We start from the raw sequence: 14810 nt of genomic DNA, 5'->3' as shown, positions 1-14810 counted from the left end.
AAAATAAAGTCAACCACTCTTTCCACTGTTTCCCCATCTATTTCCCATGAAGTGATGGGACCAGATGCCATGATCTTAGTTTTATGAATGTTGAGTTTTAAGCCAACTTTTTCACTCTCCTCTTTCACTTTCATCAAGAGGCTCTTTAGTTCTTCATTTTCTGAGGGTGGTGTCATCTGCATATTTAAGGTTATTGATATTTCTCCTGGCAGTCTTGATTCCAGCTTGTGTTTCTTCCAGTCCAGCGTTTCTCATGATGTACTCTGCATAGAAGTTAAATAAGCAGGATGACAATATACAGCCTTGACTTACTCCGTTTCCTGTTTGGAACCAGTCTGTTGTTCCATGTCCAGTTCTAACTGTTGCTTCCTGACCTGCATACAGGTTTCTCAAGAGTCAGGTCAGGTGGTCTGGTATTCCCATCTCTTTCAGAATTTTCCACAGTTTATTGTGATCCACACAGTCAAAGCTTTTGGCATAGTCAATAAGGCAGAAATAGATGTTTTTCTGGAACTCTTGCCTTTTTTATGATCCAGCAGATGTTGGCAATTTGATCTCTGGTTCCTCTGTCTTTTCTAAAACCAGCTTGAACATCTGGAAGTTCACAGTTCATGTATTCTAGCTCTGTGGTTTTCAACCAGGGATGGTTTTGTCCCGCGACCCTCCCAGGAGACACCTGGCAATATCTGGAGACAGTTTTGACTATCCCAGTGGGGAAGGGTCCTCCTGACATCAGACAGATAGAAACCAGGGATGCTGCTAAACACCCTACAGTGCACAGGCCTGACAGCCCTCATGGCAGAGAGTGATCCGGCCCCAAATGTCAACAGCATCGAGATTGAGAAATCCTGCTGTACTGAAGATTTAGACATTGTGAAATAAGGTCACTTGTTTAGAAAATTCAGACCAAAAAGAAAGGAAATACTCCTTCAGTTGAAAAAGATATCAATACTAAAGAATATTTTAATCCAAGACAGCCCATAAAACAAATTTGTGTTTAGTTTATAATCTTCCACTTCTGCCCAAATGAATATAAATGTGTATGAGGTTACAGTTATAATACACATAGGATTTATTCTTGTTTCCACATAAAAGCATCACTTTTATAGTCTTTACATCATTTCAATAGAGAATGCTCCATGTTTCAATTCCTTCCCTGTTTGTTTCTCTCCTTCCCCCGCCCCTTTTTTTTAAAATAACTTTAGCAAAAGCACATACTCTGCTTTGAAATCTGAATTTGGAGACCTAGCAATGGGGCACTTGTGAATTATTTTACAATGAAAAATATTTTCAAAACATTACAAGAAATTAAGTGTTAAAAGTGTTAGCCCCTCAGTTGTGTCCGACTCCTTGTGACCCCATGGACTGTAGCCAGCCAGGTTCCTCTGTCCATGGAATTCTCCAGGCAAGAATACTGGCATGGGTTGCCATTCCCTTCTGCAGGGGATCTTCCTGACCCAGGGATTGAACCCAGGTCTCCTGCATTACAGGCAGATTCTTCACCTTCTGAGCCAGCAGGGAAGCCCCTTAAAAGAAATCGGTATGATGTAAATATTGTTGCACAAGGAACATGTACTACTTGTGAGAAACATTTGCTGTTTATGTCTTTTTAAAATTTAAAAACAACCTGTTTTTCTCTAGAATATAATGTTAGAGCAGCAGTACAGCTGAGCTTAATAAAAATTTCACAGTGTGAAACCCTGGCTCCTTCAAGGTAGGGACCACTTAGCCTCTCGATCCCAGGGAAACATCTCTTCTGGGCTAGGTCCACGCCACATCCCAAAAGGAGAGAGAATCTTGCTTAACAAATCAGGATGTACAAAGACAAATGCTAAAGCTTGTGGTGATAGAAGTAATTATAACCACTTATCTGACAAGTCCAAACAATGTCGGAATTTTAACAGATAAGAAAACTGTTGGGATTCAGCTGAATGGAGAGTGTAGACCCGCCTGAAATTCTCAGTGTATCGCACTGTCGCCCTGGGTCCTCTGCCCTTCAAAGTCCAGATAGGATTGCCTGGAACTCCCATTCCACTCCCTGTGGAATTTTACAGCACTTTATAAGCTTTTGCAAGTTTCTGGAAGGCCTGTGGCTCTGAGTTCTCCTTTCTCTCTGAGCTCGTTCAGTTGGTGGGTCATCTTCCCACCCCCACACTGACTTTTCCTGCTCTGTACCACACCCACTCAGACTGAACTCATCGCTGAACTCCATCCTCTGTGCCAGATTCGGTGCACACCCCAACCGCACCATCCCCTCTCAGTCTGTGTGGCTGTCACAGTCCTTGGAGAAGATAAAGAGAAGTTATGACACGCAACGCAACCAACCTCAGAGTCCGCAGAAAGGTAGCAGTTAATTCAGGGCCTTTTGAGCACGGGGCCTCTCTTGGGCCAGTTCCCCTCATCACATCCCAGCCTCCTCCCCACCCGTCCGTAGGCCCTTCTTGCACCGTCTCTCTCTTTTTTCTCCTCACCACATGGCATTTGGGATCTGAGTTCCCTGGCCAGGGATCGAGCCTGTGCCCCATGAACTGGAAGGTCGATGTCCTAACCATTGGACCACCAGGGAACTCCCTCTCTTGTCTTTCTTGTCATCTCCTCCACCCAGATGGTCCTAGAATGTTCATGCTGAGTGACACAGAGCGGTTCCACTCTGGAGCTCCTACTCCCCAGGCCCATTCCAGCTCTCCATTTGCATCTCAAAACAAACAAATCAAAAAGTCTTTAATTTAACTGGCTTTACATGGCTAGAAAGCAGTTACTGTTGTTCATGGCTTTATTTATTTTCCCTTCATCTATCTTTATAAACTTCACTCCTTTAAAAAGCCAGCTGTGAAATATAAGCCCGTGTGTGTGTGTGTGTGTGTGTGTGTATCAAAGTGAAAGGTGCTCAGTCATGTCCAGCCCTTTGCAACCCCATGGACTGTATAGTCCATGGCATTCTCCAGGCCAGAATATTGGAGTAGGTAGCCTTACCCTTCTCTAGGGGATCTTCCCAACCCAGGTCTCCCGAATTGCAGACAGGTTCTTGACCAGCTGAGCCACCAGGGAAGCCCAAGAGCACTGGAGCGGGTAGCCCACCCCTTCTCCAGCAGATCTTCCCGACCCAGGGATCGAATCAGGGTCTCCTGCACTACAGGCAGATTCTTTACCAACTGAGTCACTAGGGAAGCGTGTGTGTGTGTATTCAGGCTTCTGTTTCATTTGTGTGTGTGTATATATATAGACATATATTCCTATGTCCAGTAAAAGAGCGGTTACTTCAGTGGCTTCAAGTGCTTGGGCTTCAGCTATAGGGCAGGTCAGATGCAGACGTGTCCAGTGTTTTGCTATGGTTTCCAGCTTCCCGCTCTTTGTCTCTTAATAGTTCAGCCTGACACTCAAGGGGTTCCTCCCGTTCATTGCTCTTCTGGGCAACCTCCGTTTTTGGAGTCCATCTCTCACTTGGACTCTCTTGCGTCTGGTCTGTGTTTACAAAATGCGGTTGGGCATGGAGACCGCGACTGAACATTCCTTACGGGCCCCTGAGCGATAGCTCCTAGGTGCCACCATCAGAGTGTTATGTCTCTGCCTAGGATTTCGACTCAAACAATGAGGACATACTTTCTTTAATCCCCCCAAACCTCCGGAGAGGCGGTGGGTATTCCACAGTGCCATCCGCTGTCTCCGCAGGTTCCCTTATTCCACAAATTCCTTCACTCTATAAACAGTCATTGCCGACTGTGGGCCAAGAGATGGGAACCTTGCAGCAAACAAGAGAAAGTTCTTGCCTTCCCAGCGCTTATTTCTAGTTGGAGGTGGACTATTTCAGTGCTGAATGTGTGTCAGTGATGCCAAGACAGCGCACTCTGGTTTCAGAAGGAGAGTGTACTCTTTTCAGGGTTAAACAGCGTAAACAGAAACGATGAACCTTTTTGCATAATGACGTTGGCTTCATCTCTTCAGCACCACCGACTGCCCACCAGCACATCTGCTCTTCCATCACACAGCAATCTGAGTGTGGGTGCTGTGAGAGCTTCCTTGTTTAGAATAATGCCATCTGCAATGAAAAACAGTATTTTAGCTTTTAAAAGTATAGCTCTGAAATGTGAATTTCCTCTTCATTCTCCCTGAGATGACCATGATATGTATGTGATGAGGAGACGGTATTTTACCATGTCTCATTCTAAATATAAACATGACGCTCCTCCATTCATTATAAAAATGCCACTCTAAGCTTTATGAATAAACTTTCCCATTCTAATACCTCTTGGTTATACTGTAACCATTTTATGATGGGAAGCTTTGGCAAAGATAGCAAGAAAAATAAAAAGTTAATGCAATTACAAAAAGGTTATTTACTGAGAGAATCAGGCAAAGGGGTTTCCTTTTCTACAAGTATTCAGCATCTCAATAAGTGAATAAATGCACACACACACATATGTAGAAACAGTTTATCCTAAATATTACTTTTCTAAGTTATCCACTTAACTCACCCTATGAGATTTATAGTTCAATCATGCCAGTTCAGAGTGGAAAGAAAAAAAGGTCATTTATCTAATCCAATTCCTTGGGAAAAAATACTTAGGCAATATTAAGAATCTTCAATTATCTAATTTAATAAAGGGGATGATTTATACTCTGTAGTCAGTAACATGTGATACTGATTATTTCTAATCCCTTAGAAGAGATCCGACATTCCGCTTTTGGTCCTGTACAGCATGAAATTGTCATGTATATTTCACCAAAAGAAGCAGCAAGAATAATGGGCCTTGCAGTCTGCCGTCATTTTACACTAACATACTGCAACATGGTTTCGCCCTGGGGCAGAGAAGTAGGGATTTTTCTTTTCTTCAAAAGAATGAAAAATTATTATCACTCTATCCCGTACCGTTATAGACTTCAGAGACTTTGGCATGAAATATTCAGAAAGTTTATTTTAGAATTCAATATTTTAAAAGCCTGCTTTAAAACTATTACAGTGATTAGTGGCTCTGTTACTTGGACCAGTCTTTGGTTTAAAAAGCCCTTTGTCCTGGTTGATACCATTTGCTGTTTCCACAAAATGTGGTTTGTGCCAACCCAGGAGCACCACATAAGGCTAGTAATGCATTGTTTTAGAACGCCCCCCAAAGAGGAGCTGTGATCACAGCTCGACAGTTCCCTCTCAAACATACGCTTAAAGGAAGCACTGCTTTCACTGGTAGCGGCCGAACGTATTGCTTACACCACGATTTTCTCCCTCTGCCGTGTGTTATGTTAGCTAGGGGGACTGAGCACCATTTCTCTGCTCCCTGTTCAAAGGAGCAATGCCCCTGTCTCAGTGGCCCTAGGGACACTTAGGCGCAACCCAGCTGAGGCCACCCACACCCTCAGCCGACCAGTCAGAGGCTCACGCCTTCACCTCTCCTCCTAGGATTCAGAAAAGCTTATCAGGTGTTTGTGAGGAATTAACTGAGCTTCCGAGGCCACGAATGAAGTCAATGAAAACTCCCGGAGCTTGAGTTAGCTGCGTGGTGATTGCAACACGACCCCTTCTGTCTGGAACATCCTGTTTACATAGGGAGATGTGTGGGATAGAGTGTAAAGCCCATGCTTGGGAATTTAACCGTCCTGACTTGAGTTCCATGTCTGTTACCAACACAGTGACCCTACCAGCACATTGAACATCACTGTCTGCGGAATGGGCGCATCCTGGCATCTGTGCACAGATTCAGTGAGATGAAGGCAGTGCGAGGCAAGATGCCAGTCTCTATAGTTATTTACTCCCAAAATGCTTTTCCTTTTTTAAAATATTTATTCGTTTGGCTGCTTCAGGTCTTAGTTACTCCCTGTGGAATCTTCCTCATCGAGCATGAGATCTCTTTTTTTAAACTGTGGCCTGCATGATCTTTTTTAGCAGTAGCATGCAGGGTCTTTTAGTTGTGGCATTTGGGATCAAGTTCCCTGACCAGGGATCTAACCAGGGCCGCCTGCATTGGGAGCAGGGAGTCAGCCACTGGACCCCAAAAGGTTTTTCTTACCTCTTAATTGTTTACTCCACACTTCTGTTGTGCAATGTATGATGGGAAAAATCAAAATGGTGTTGGTATTGCTAAGAGCTCTCTGCCATGGGGCCAGGAGATCAGTAAGGAAGTGTGACTTACAGACATCAAGGTCCTTTGTCATCCAGAGCACCTTCCAGAAACTCAAGATACTTACTGGACTCTTACTCTGAAACAACTTGTGAGTCCTCAAGGACAAATATTTTCTGGCTTGAGTCAGAGTCAATCAAGTTGTCACTGGGCAGCTTTTAACAACCCTGTGGCTTTTCATCTCTTTTTCAGGACACTTTCAGGGTTACCGAAGTTTGTATTTCCTGAATTGCAATTCTTCCAGAATCCAGATAAACTCTCTTCTTCTTTGCAGCCTCCTGCCTTGCTTTTTTGGTTGACAGATGCATGTATATTTATTGACATATCACAGAAAAAAATTGCAGGATGGCTAGAAAAACCATCACTCCTGCCTTCTTTAATATAAAAAATATAACTTTTACACTTGGTGACATTCCTTTAAATGTATTGAATCTATCATTTCTGTAGGTTTTAATAAATACTTTTTCCTTTCCTTTCCTTCTCTCCTTAGGTATTATCAATGCAAGGGAAAAAAAAAAGGATAGCCATTGACCTCAGCCTTCCTGCAGATAAGACAGAGAAGTGAAGTGTGGAAGTGGGATGAAACTCACCATAAATCGCTTTCTGTTTCATTTTCCAGGGAAGTCGATCAAGACTCAGATGGCCATGTCAGCTTTAAAGACTTCGAATATGCCATGAACTCTGGACAAAAGCAAGCCTAATTACGGTGTACTGCTTGTATGCAACTTCTGGGGAGACCAGAATAGAGGGTGATGTAAAGAGATGTCAGATTGCACCCTGGCGATGGTGTCATACTCCATACCTTCCATTAAACTCTTTATATGGTCTTCAGATGCTCACGACTGCTTGCATCTCAGACTCCTAGAGGTGGTTATTATGATTATAAGTCATCTTCTTCCATGTGGCCCCAGCCCTAAGTTCGGCTGCTGCTGGCACTGCCACTGGGGTCGTCCCCAACCCTTCCTCTTCACTTGCAGCCCCCGACTCCCACCCACATCACAGGCAGGGAGGCGCCACTCGTTTCCTGGTCCTCGACACCCACCCAGAGGCTCCCTGGCCCTCAGCAGGTCCTAACCCCCAAGGAGAGGGTGTTTTTTTCCTGCCAACAGTGCTGGTTTCCTTTGTGCGTTCAGCATCGGTTGATCAAATAATAGCACCTGCACGTTCTGAGTGCTGACTATGTTCCAAGCAGTGAGGAAGGCTTTTGGGAAACAAAGACTAAAGACTTCTCTAAGAAAAGGTACCATGGGATTTCCCAGGCAAGGATACTGGAATGGGTTGCCATTTCCTTCTCCAGGGGATCTTCCCAACTCAGGGATCAAATCTGTCTCCTGCTTAGCAGGTGGATTCTTCACCAACGAGCCACCTGGGAAGTCTACAATGTATCATTAGTATTCATTAAAATCATCACCAAAAAATGGCCCTAGAGCACTTGCTATGTAAGACAGAGAGACAGATTGGGCTGTAATTAGTAAGTCTTTTCCAGCTGTACACGCAGAGGAAGAATAGGGTGGGAGCAAAAACTTATCTTCAGAATCCATTAGAATGGCCTGGGCCTGGGGTTCTGCAGCAGAACAGCAAGCCCTGGGCTGCCCTCTCCTGGACTCTGACTGGTTCTGGGAGGTTCTTCCATGCACCAAGGGTCTTAGCTATCTGTGTACCTGTTCTCCGTGCTCTGCCCATCCACCACCTGGGATCTAGGGACTATGACCCTGGACATTCAGCACTTATTTTAAATAAATACTCATATCAATACTCATATTTTATCTGGAAGTGTTCAGAATCCCAAACATTAACAACACTGTGAAAACATCTAGTTTAAGTCAAATTTTAAAAGGTTTAAAGGTCAAAGAAAAATGTAAATTTGTCAAATAGAAACATTAACCAAGCATCCTTCTAACAGATTATTAGCAGATAAACTTACTAAACTGTCATAAATCAGAGGAACCTAAAGAGACTTCACAACTAAATGTAATTTGGTGTTCTGGATGGGATCATGGAACAGAAGAAAGGACATGAGGTAAACACTAGTGAGGTGTGGAGTTTAGTTCCTAACACTGTATCAATATTGGTTCATTGACTGTGACCCGTGTACTGTAGCCAAGGACACACTCAGAGAATATTCATCACAGGAGACTGTGCAAGCGTGTTGGAACTCTCTCTCCTAGCTTCACAATCTTTCTATGAACCTAAAACTAGTCCAGAATAAAAAGGTTGTTAAAAAATAAAGTCTTATCCAAAAGTTAGCATATGGTAAGCATCCAAAATGAAGAAAACTTTGAAAATTATTAAGAAGTACAAATGAAGTATCATTCAAGAAAAAAAGGAGATCAGCAGTATTGTTCAGCATTATGTGTGATTTTGGACAAATTGTTCTGACTGATGAAAAGCCCCTGGGCAGTTTTATTCAGCAAGCATGTTTATTGTGATTTGAAGAGCTGAGTCATTGGTCTTCATCTCAGTACATAAGTGATCCTGCTTTTGCAATTTTTAATTTGAAAATTAGAGCAGTTCACCAACAAAATTCCAGCACTCAGTAACTGCCAGAATACCACAACCTTGTATTGCAATGACTCTTTGGACCTTATTTCTCCCTGGAGACATGACAGGAAAGAAGGAGAAGTCACATCCTCCCGTTGAGTGGCAGGCAGGAGGCCAGGGTGGGAACAGCCACTGGGCATCTCCTCCGACCCAGGGTTAGTCCAAGCGCGCCTCCGTCTCGGTGACAGAAACCTCCCCCAGACCAGCTTAGGTGGAAAAGGAATTTTCTAGGAAATACTGGACTTGCCTCTGGAGTCTAACTCTGGGAGGGCAGCTGTGCAGCTGGGTTTCCAGGAAAACACGCACCAACAGCAGGCGCACCTCTGGACTGTGCCCCTGACCCATGGCCCCCGCCAGCCTCGCAGCACGCTTGAGAGGAGCCGGCCGTGACCTGTCCCGCCCCAAGGGCAGACACCCTAGGTAAAGGGGCTGCAGCTGGCTCAGGATCAGTCAACTCTGATTCATCTTGAGAATATAGGCTTGATCCCTGGACACTCACCCAGGTCTGCTGAGGGCTGGTCACAGGGAGAGGAAGTCAAATAGAGTGTGTGTGTGTGTGTGTGTGTGTGTGTATGTGTGTGTTAGTTGCTCAGTTGTGTCCAACTCTTTGTGACCCAATGAACTGTAGCCCATCAGGCTCCTCTGTCCACAGGATTCTCCAGGCAAGAACACTGGAATGGGTTGCTATTCCCTTCTTCAGGGGATCTTCCCAACCCAGGGATTGAACCTAGGTCTCCTGAATTGCAGGCGGATTCTTTACTGTCTGAGCTACCCGGGGAGGTCATTGTATTTTCTTTTCCAGAAGAAAGCCACATGACCTGGACCTTCTCTAGGAGGGAAGGCACCTCCAGGATTTGATACCTTGGAGGGCCAGGTCTTGGGGCAGAGCAGAGACCAAAGGAGGGAGGGGAGCTGAGAAGCTGCTCATGTCACTGTCCCCCTGTGGCCCCCCAGAACCCAGCCCCAGCCCTCCTCCTGTAAGCTTCGCCCCAGTTTCCCGTGTCCAGGCCCCTGCCCCACCCTCGCCCCAAGCCACGTGGTTTCGTCTGCCCTGTCCACCCGTTGGTGTGCCTCAATTGAACCGTCCACAGATGGGCACCTGTGCAAGTGGGCCCGCTCAGCCTCTCCCCCAGAAGACCCCAAGGGCGAGCGAGGGAGGCACAGCTTGCTCCTCTGGCCGAGCGAGTGGGTATGATGCTGGGCCAAGGGACAGGCGTGTCTGCCACCACGTGGCATGAAAACCTAGGCAGCTGGTTTGCAACTGAGAGCAGGAAGTGAAACAGACACCGAGAGGGGGACAAGGAAGGAGCTAGTGAGACCCCACGGTGCTGGCTTCTGGGGAAAGCGCGTGCGCAAGGCCCAGTCGTAGCCCTTTGGGTCCTATGAGGTAACCCTCTTTCCTTCCAGTAAATCTTTCTGCGCAAGCCAGCTGGAGTTGCTCTCTGTTATCTGAAACCAAGAGAACCCTAACTGTTAGGAGCTCAGAGCCAAGGACAGAGTCCTAGGTAACAGCAACATTCACTGGGGCAACAGAGGAAGAGTCTAATAAACAGACTAAGGAGAAGGGAAGCGGGAGGGAGGGGGCAGGGCACAGCCTTTAAAGGAGGGACACAGGCAGACACGGCAAACTGACTAGAACCAGGCGGGTCCAAGATGGCAGACAGGCCAACTGCCTCTAGACCCTGAGCCTCTGGGCACGCTCGTCATAATACAACAGCAAGCTAGATGAGACACCGTGGGCACTGTGGTAGGCCCAAGGTCAACCATCAAGGTCCAAAAGTGGGTGGTGGCCCAACTCCTGGAAATCCCCACCCCTTCCCCCAAATAGCTAGAATACTCCTCCCACTCGCTAGGTGATGAAATTACCCAGCCCTGTAAAAACTGACAACCCCGTACCCTGGTCTGCTCTGGGCTTCTGAGATGGCCCACACTCTGTAGAATGTGTTTCTCTCTAAATAAATCCACTTTTTACTGTCACTTATCTCTCACTGAATGCTTTCTGCAATGAGACATCAAGAACCTGGACTTCATGTAGTCCTGCACCAGGTGTGTGATCTCAGTTAAAAGACCGTGGATTCAAGTCCCATTCTGAGTTGATGGTTTCAGAAGTGGCCAAGGAGGGTAAAGGAAGCTGTTGCCAATTCTCTCTCCCTCAGGGGTATCAGGGAGAGCTGATGTTTCAGTACTCTCAGCCTCAGGCTCCCCTTGTGGCAACTCGGAGGCTATCTCTCAGAGGTCACCAGTGATCCACCAGGGCCCAAACCCACCGGCCCCTCTCGGACCTCCTCCTGCTGTCCCTTCTCTGGGGTCCTCCTCTCTTTGGCTTCCGTAGCGCTGTTCTCTCGTGACATTTCTGGGCCTGTGTCTCCCCACTCTCTTCCTGTGTCTTCGGCCCTCTCATAGGCGTTAGTATTCACCAGGGGCCTCTAACTGGCCAGCCTGCTAGGCCAACAGCCTCTCCAGGGATGAGCTCATTCTCTGCCGCCTTTCTCGGTGCGATTCCACCAACACGCCTTTGCCTTCAGTCTGGGTCTCTGCTCCGCCCAGACGCGTGTTCTCATTTGCCTCTTGGACACTTCCGCCTCCCTATAAGCTCATTGAACTAAAATTGGACTCGTTTTCCCTGATTTCCAAAATTGGCTTCTCATTCTGCGTCTTCTATTTCTGTTAATGGCCCCGACCCCATTCCCCCGCACAAGCCGTCACCGAGCCAGCCGCCTCGGAAGCCCTCCCAGCCCTCCCGTCTCCACATCCTCCCCTGCGGTGGCGTCCAGTGACCTGCGGCGTCCTGAGCCCGCGTCTGCAGAGACCCCCGAGACCCCGCCTGCCGTCCCGCCTGGCCTTCTGTTCCCGTCGGTCCCTCCATGTGTCCCTCTGTCCACTGGTGTGAAGATGAGCAGAGGAGGTGCTGGTAAGGAAGAAGCAGGCCCTTGCCATGGAACAGTCCAGCATGGCAGCTATCTTCTCAAAGCACAGCTAGAAGTGGTTTTCTCTCTTCTCAAAGCCTTATAGTGACCCTTTCTATTGGGTCATGGCTAACTCTTAATATGCCATTCAAAACCTTCCCTAATCTAGTCTCCACTTGTCTGTTCAGCTTTATCTTCACCACTACCTCCACCATCCCATCCCACAACCAGGTGACTCAACACACACAGACCCTTAGCCTAGAAACACCAAAATAACAGCTAGATCTTTGCCCCAAATAGGAGGCTAACAGATAACCTTGGAGTTCATATCTGATGAGATAATAGAGAAATACAACCAAAGCTAAAATTCCATTTAAAAAACTGGACCACCTTCATCCTAATGAATATTTTTCCCTTCCTAGTTGTCACTTTCAGAGGGAAAAAGGGGGGCGGATTGTGCTAGGTGTTCTGTATTATTTTATTTTATCCTTGAAAATTGATGAGACAGACATTTGCATCCTCTTTTTTAAGAGGAAACCACCTCAGAGTCTCAGCAACTTGGTGCAGGCCGAGTGGTGGCGATGGGTGGAGTGTAGGGTGGTGATCAAACCTGTCAGCTTGACTGAGCACAAACGACTTCTATCCCACTGCATCACTCCCAGCGGGAAGATGATCCGTGGCTCTAGGCCATCGTCTTTGGCCACACTTTGCTTTTGCTCCAAAATGAGTTTATCCAGACTCACTGGCCATGCCGGGTCAAGCTTCCATCACGTGACTGGTATTAAATATTAATTCCCATCTTGCACATGACCAAGCTTAGCCCAAATCACCTTGGGTTATTAATCAAACCCACTTTCAAAAGACAAAGATTTGCTACCAGAGACAATATCTTTTAAAAGGTGCTGCCAGCTGGAAGGGCAATTTTCAAAGATGATAAAATGCTCTGAACAGTGTGTGTTGGGGGGGAGATAAGTTGCTCAGTCGTGTCCGACTCTTTGCAACTCCATAAACTTTAGCCCACCGGGCTCTTCCATCCATGAGATTTTCCAGGCAAGAGTACTGGAGTGGGTTGCCATTTCCTTCTTCGGGGGATCTTCCTGATCCAGGGATTGAACCCAGGTCTCCCGCATTGCAAGCAGATGCTTTACTGTCTGAGCCACCAGGGAAGTGCCCTGAACAGTGGAAATATTTTTTAAATAAATGTGCATGCTCACTGGGCATCACTCACTTATGTGCATTAATTTTTAACAGCATTTTCAACCATCAGCAGTACTCAGGGTTCATGCGTCACAGAATTGTAATTTAGGGTTAATAAAAACAGTTGGTTGCTTTCCTTTTTCTTAGTTTGTAATTTTTGAGAAATCTGTTTAGAGCTGCAGAATTAGACAGTTAAAATACATACAAATGGAAATTTAATGGCATGAGGAACAGCAGCTCATGAAGTGACCTTTCTTACAAAACACATTTAAATTGGCTTGGCCACATGGATTCAAAACTGGCTGAAAACAATTTAACATAATAAAATATGGAGTGTTCAATCTAAATTTCTCTTGGGTTGCTAAATTGGTAAAATGCTCAGAAGTGTGAATCAAAAAGAACATTAACTTCACAGAAAATGCAGATTAATTTATATGAAAACATAAACCAAAATCCAAATATACTCCTTATTTTATGATTTACTGATACTTGGTGGGAGAAAAAGACTTCAAAGGAGAACAAACCAGTTAGGTTTGCTGTAGTATATTCGTTAGGCAGAACAATTTCAATACTATTAAACTTATAGAAAAAAAGTTGATCAAAGGTCTAGAGACACACTACAAGCATTATCATAATAACAGCTATTGTAGGTTTGATCGTTTTCTTTGTTTTAAAGAAGGATGCCAACCTTGAATTTAAACGATGTTCCTGAGGTTAATCATGGCAGAAATAGTGCTCGAGGCAATCTCTTCAGCAAGGTCTCGCTGCTGCCGCCAACACTCCTCATGGGTTGAGGTTCATTCTTTTGTCTTTCTTTTCCTCCCTTTACCCCTCCTTCCCTCCCTCTCTCCTTCCCTCCTTCCCTTCTTTCTCCCTTCTCTCTCTCCCCTCCTTCTTTCCTTTTTGCCTTTGTTCCTACTCTCCCCACCACACCCATAAATAGAATTCCATATATTACACCATCCAGGGTTCTATCTGACCTGCTTTTTGACTAATGTCCAAACTTGTGTCAACAGATTCCAATGCCTCCCACTGCAAATTGAAACTAAAGTTCTAGTGTATTTTACGCATTTTATCAAATATGAAAACTTTTTGACAATTATCTCTTCAAACACTTCTTTCACGACATTCTGGAAGAAAATGCACTCTCAGAATCCGGTTATACATGTGTTATACTGATGGCACTATCTGACATGCCTTTCATTCCGTCTCCTCCTCCTCTTTCCGAGTTTACCTTTTGGTGCAGTAATTTCTATTCATTCATTGCTAGTGGGAATGCAAACTGGCACAGCCACTTCAGAAGACAGCTTGACAGTGTCTTACGAAGCTAAACATAGTCTTGCCAACTGATGCAGCTATCGTTGTTGTTCATTGGTTTTCTGCTCAAATTGTTTTTTTCACTCAACTGATTTGAAAACTTCTCTCCACAAGAAAACTCACACGAGACTGTTATTGCAGCTTTATTCATCATCACCCAAAACTGGAAGCAGCCAAGATGTTCTTCAGGAGACAAGGGTGTAAACAAAATGTGGTTCAGCCATGCAATGGAATTATTACCCAGTGATTAAAAGAAATGCGCTCTCATCAGCCCACAAAATCACACGAGTGACTCTTAAATGCATATTTCTAAGTGAAAGAAGTCAAAAGTGAAAAGACTACATTCGCTGTGCACCAATATGACATCCTGGAAAAGGGGGAAACAGAGTGATGACTAAAAGACCAGTAACTATCAGCAAGGGGTGCTGAATAGGGAAGGCACAGGGATTTGTGAGTGTGTGTGGCAATATATAAGATGAACCTAGGTCATCCTGTAGTGCTAGAAAGAGGACACACTCAGAAAACAAAACAAAAATTAAAAAATAAGCAAACCAAAGCAACCACATACTGGTGGGCGGGTATGTCACAGGAACACAAGAACCAATTCTAGAAAATTTCCACGTGGTCAAAGCTGGAACAATTTGAGTAACAAAGAAGTATTGATTATAACCCAAAGTATAAAATAAATATCTGTGAGTCCACACTGATTCAAGTAAATGGTGGAATAAATAAACAAATG

General features: G+C 45.3%; 1 protein-coding gene across 3 annotated transcripts in view; it reads left to right on the top strand.

Annotated features, from left to right (window-relative positions):
• EFCAB11 (EF-hand calcium binding domain 11) overlaps nucleotides 1-6941 on the top strand; it is a 173643-nt gene extending 166702 nt beyond the window's left edge. For all 3 annotated transcript variants that reach the window (XR_011258381.1, XR_011258382.1, XM_069597315.1), the window contains one exon: nucleotides 6730-6941. Coding sequence is in view for 1 of the 3 variants with exons in the window: in XM_069597315.1 (XP_069453416.1) it covers nucleotides 6730-6811 (82 nt within the window). In the remaining 2 variants the exon portion in view is untranslated. The remainder of the gene's footprint in view (nucleotides 1-6729) is intronic.
• Nucleotides 6942-14810: the final 7869 nt, after the last annotated feature.

Source organism: Ovis canadensis, chromosome 7 (assembly GCF_042477335.2).
Source record: "Ovis canadensis isolate MfBH-ARS-UI-01 breed Bighorn chromosome 7, ARS-UI_OviCan_v2, whole genome shotgun sequence".
In the NCBI taxonomy this organism is placed as follows: domain Eukaryota; kingdom Metazoa; phylum Chordata; class Mammalia; order Artiodactyla; family Bovidae; genus Ovis; species Ovis canadensis.
This window is presented reverse-complemented; position numbering and strand designations above follow the sequence as displayed.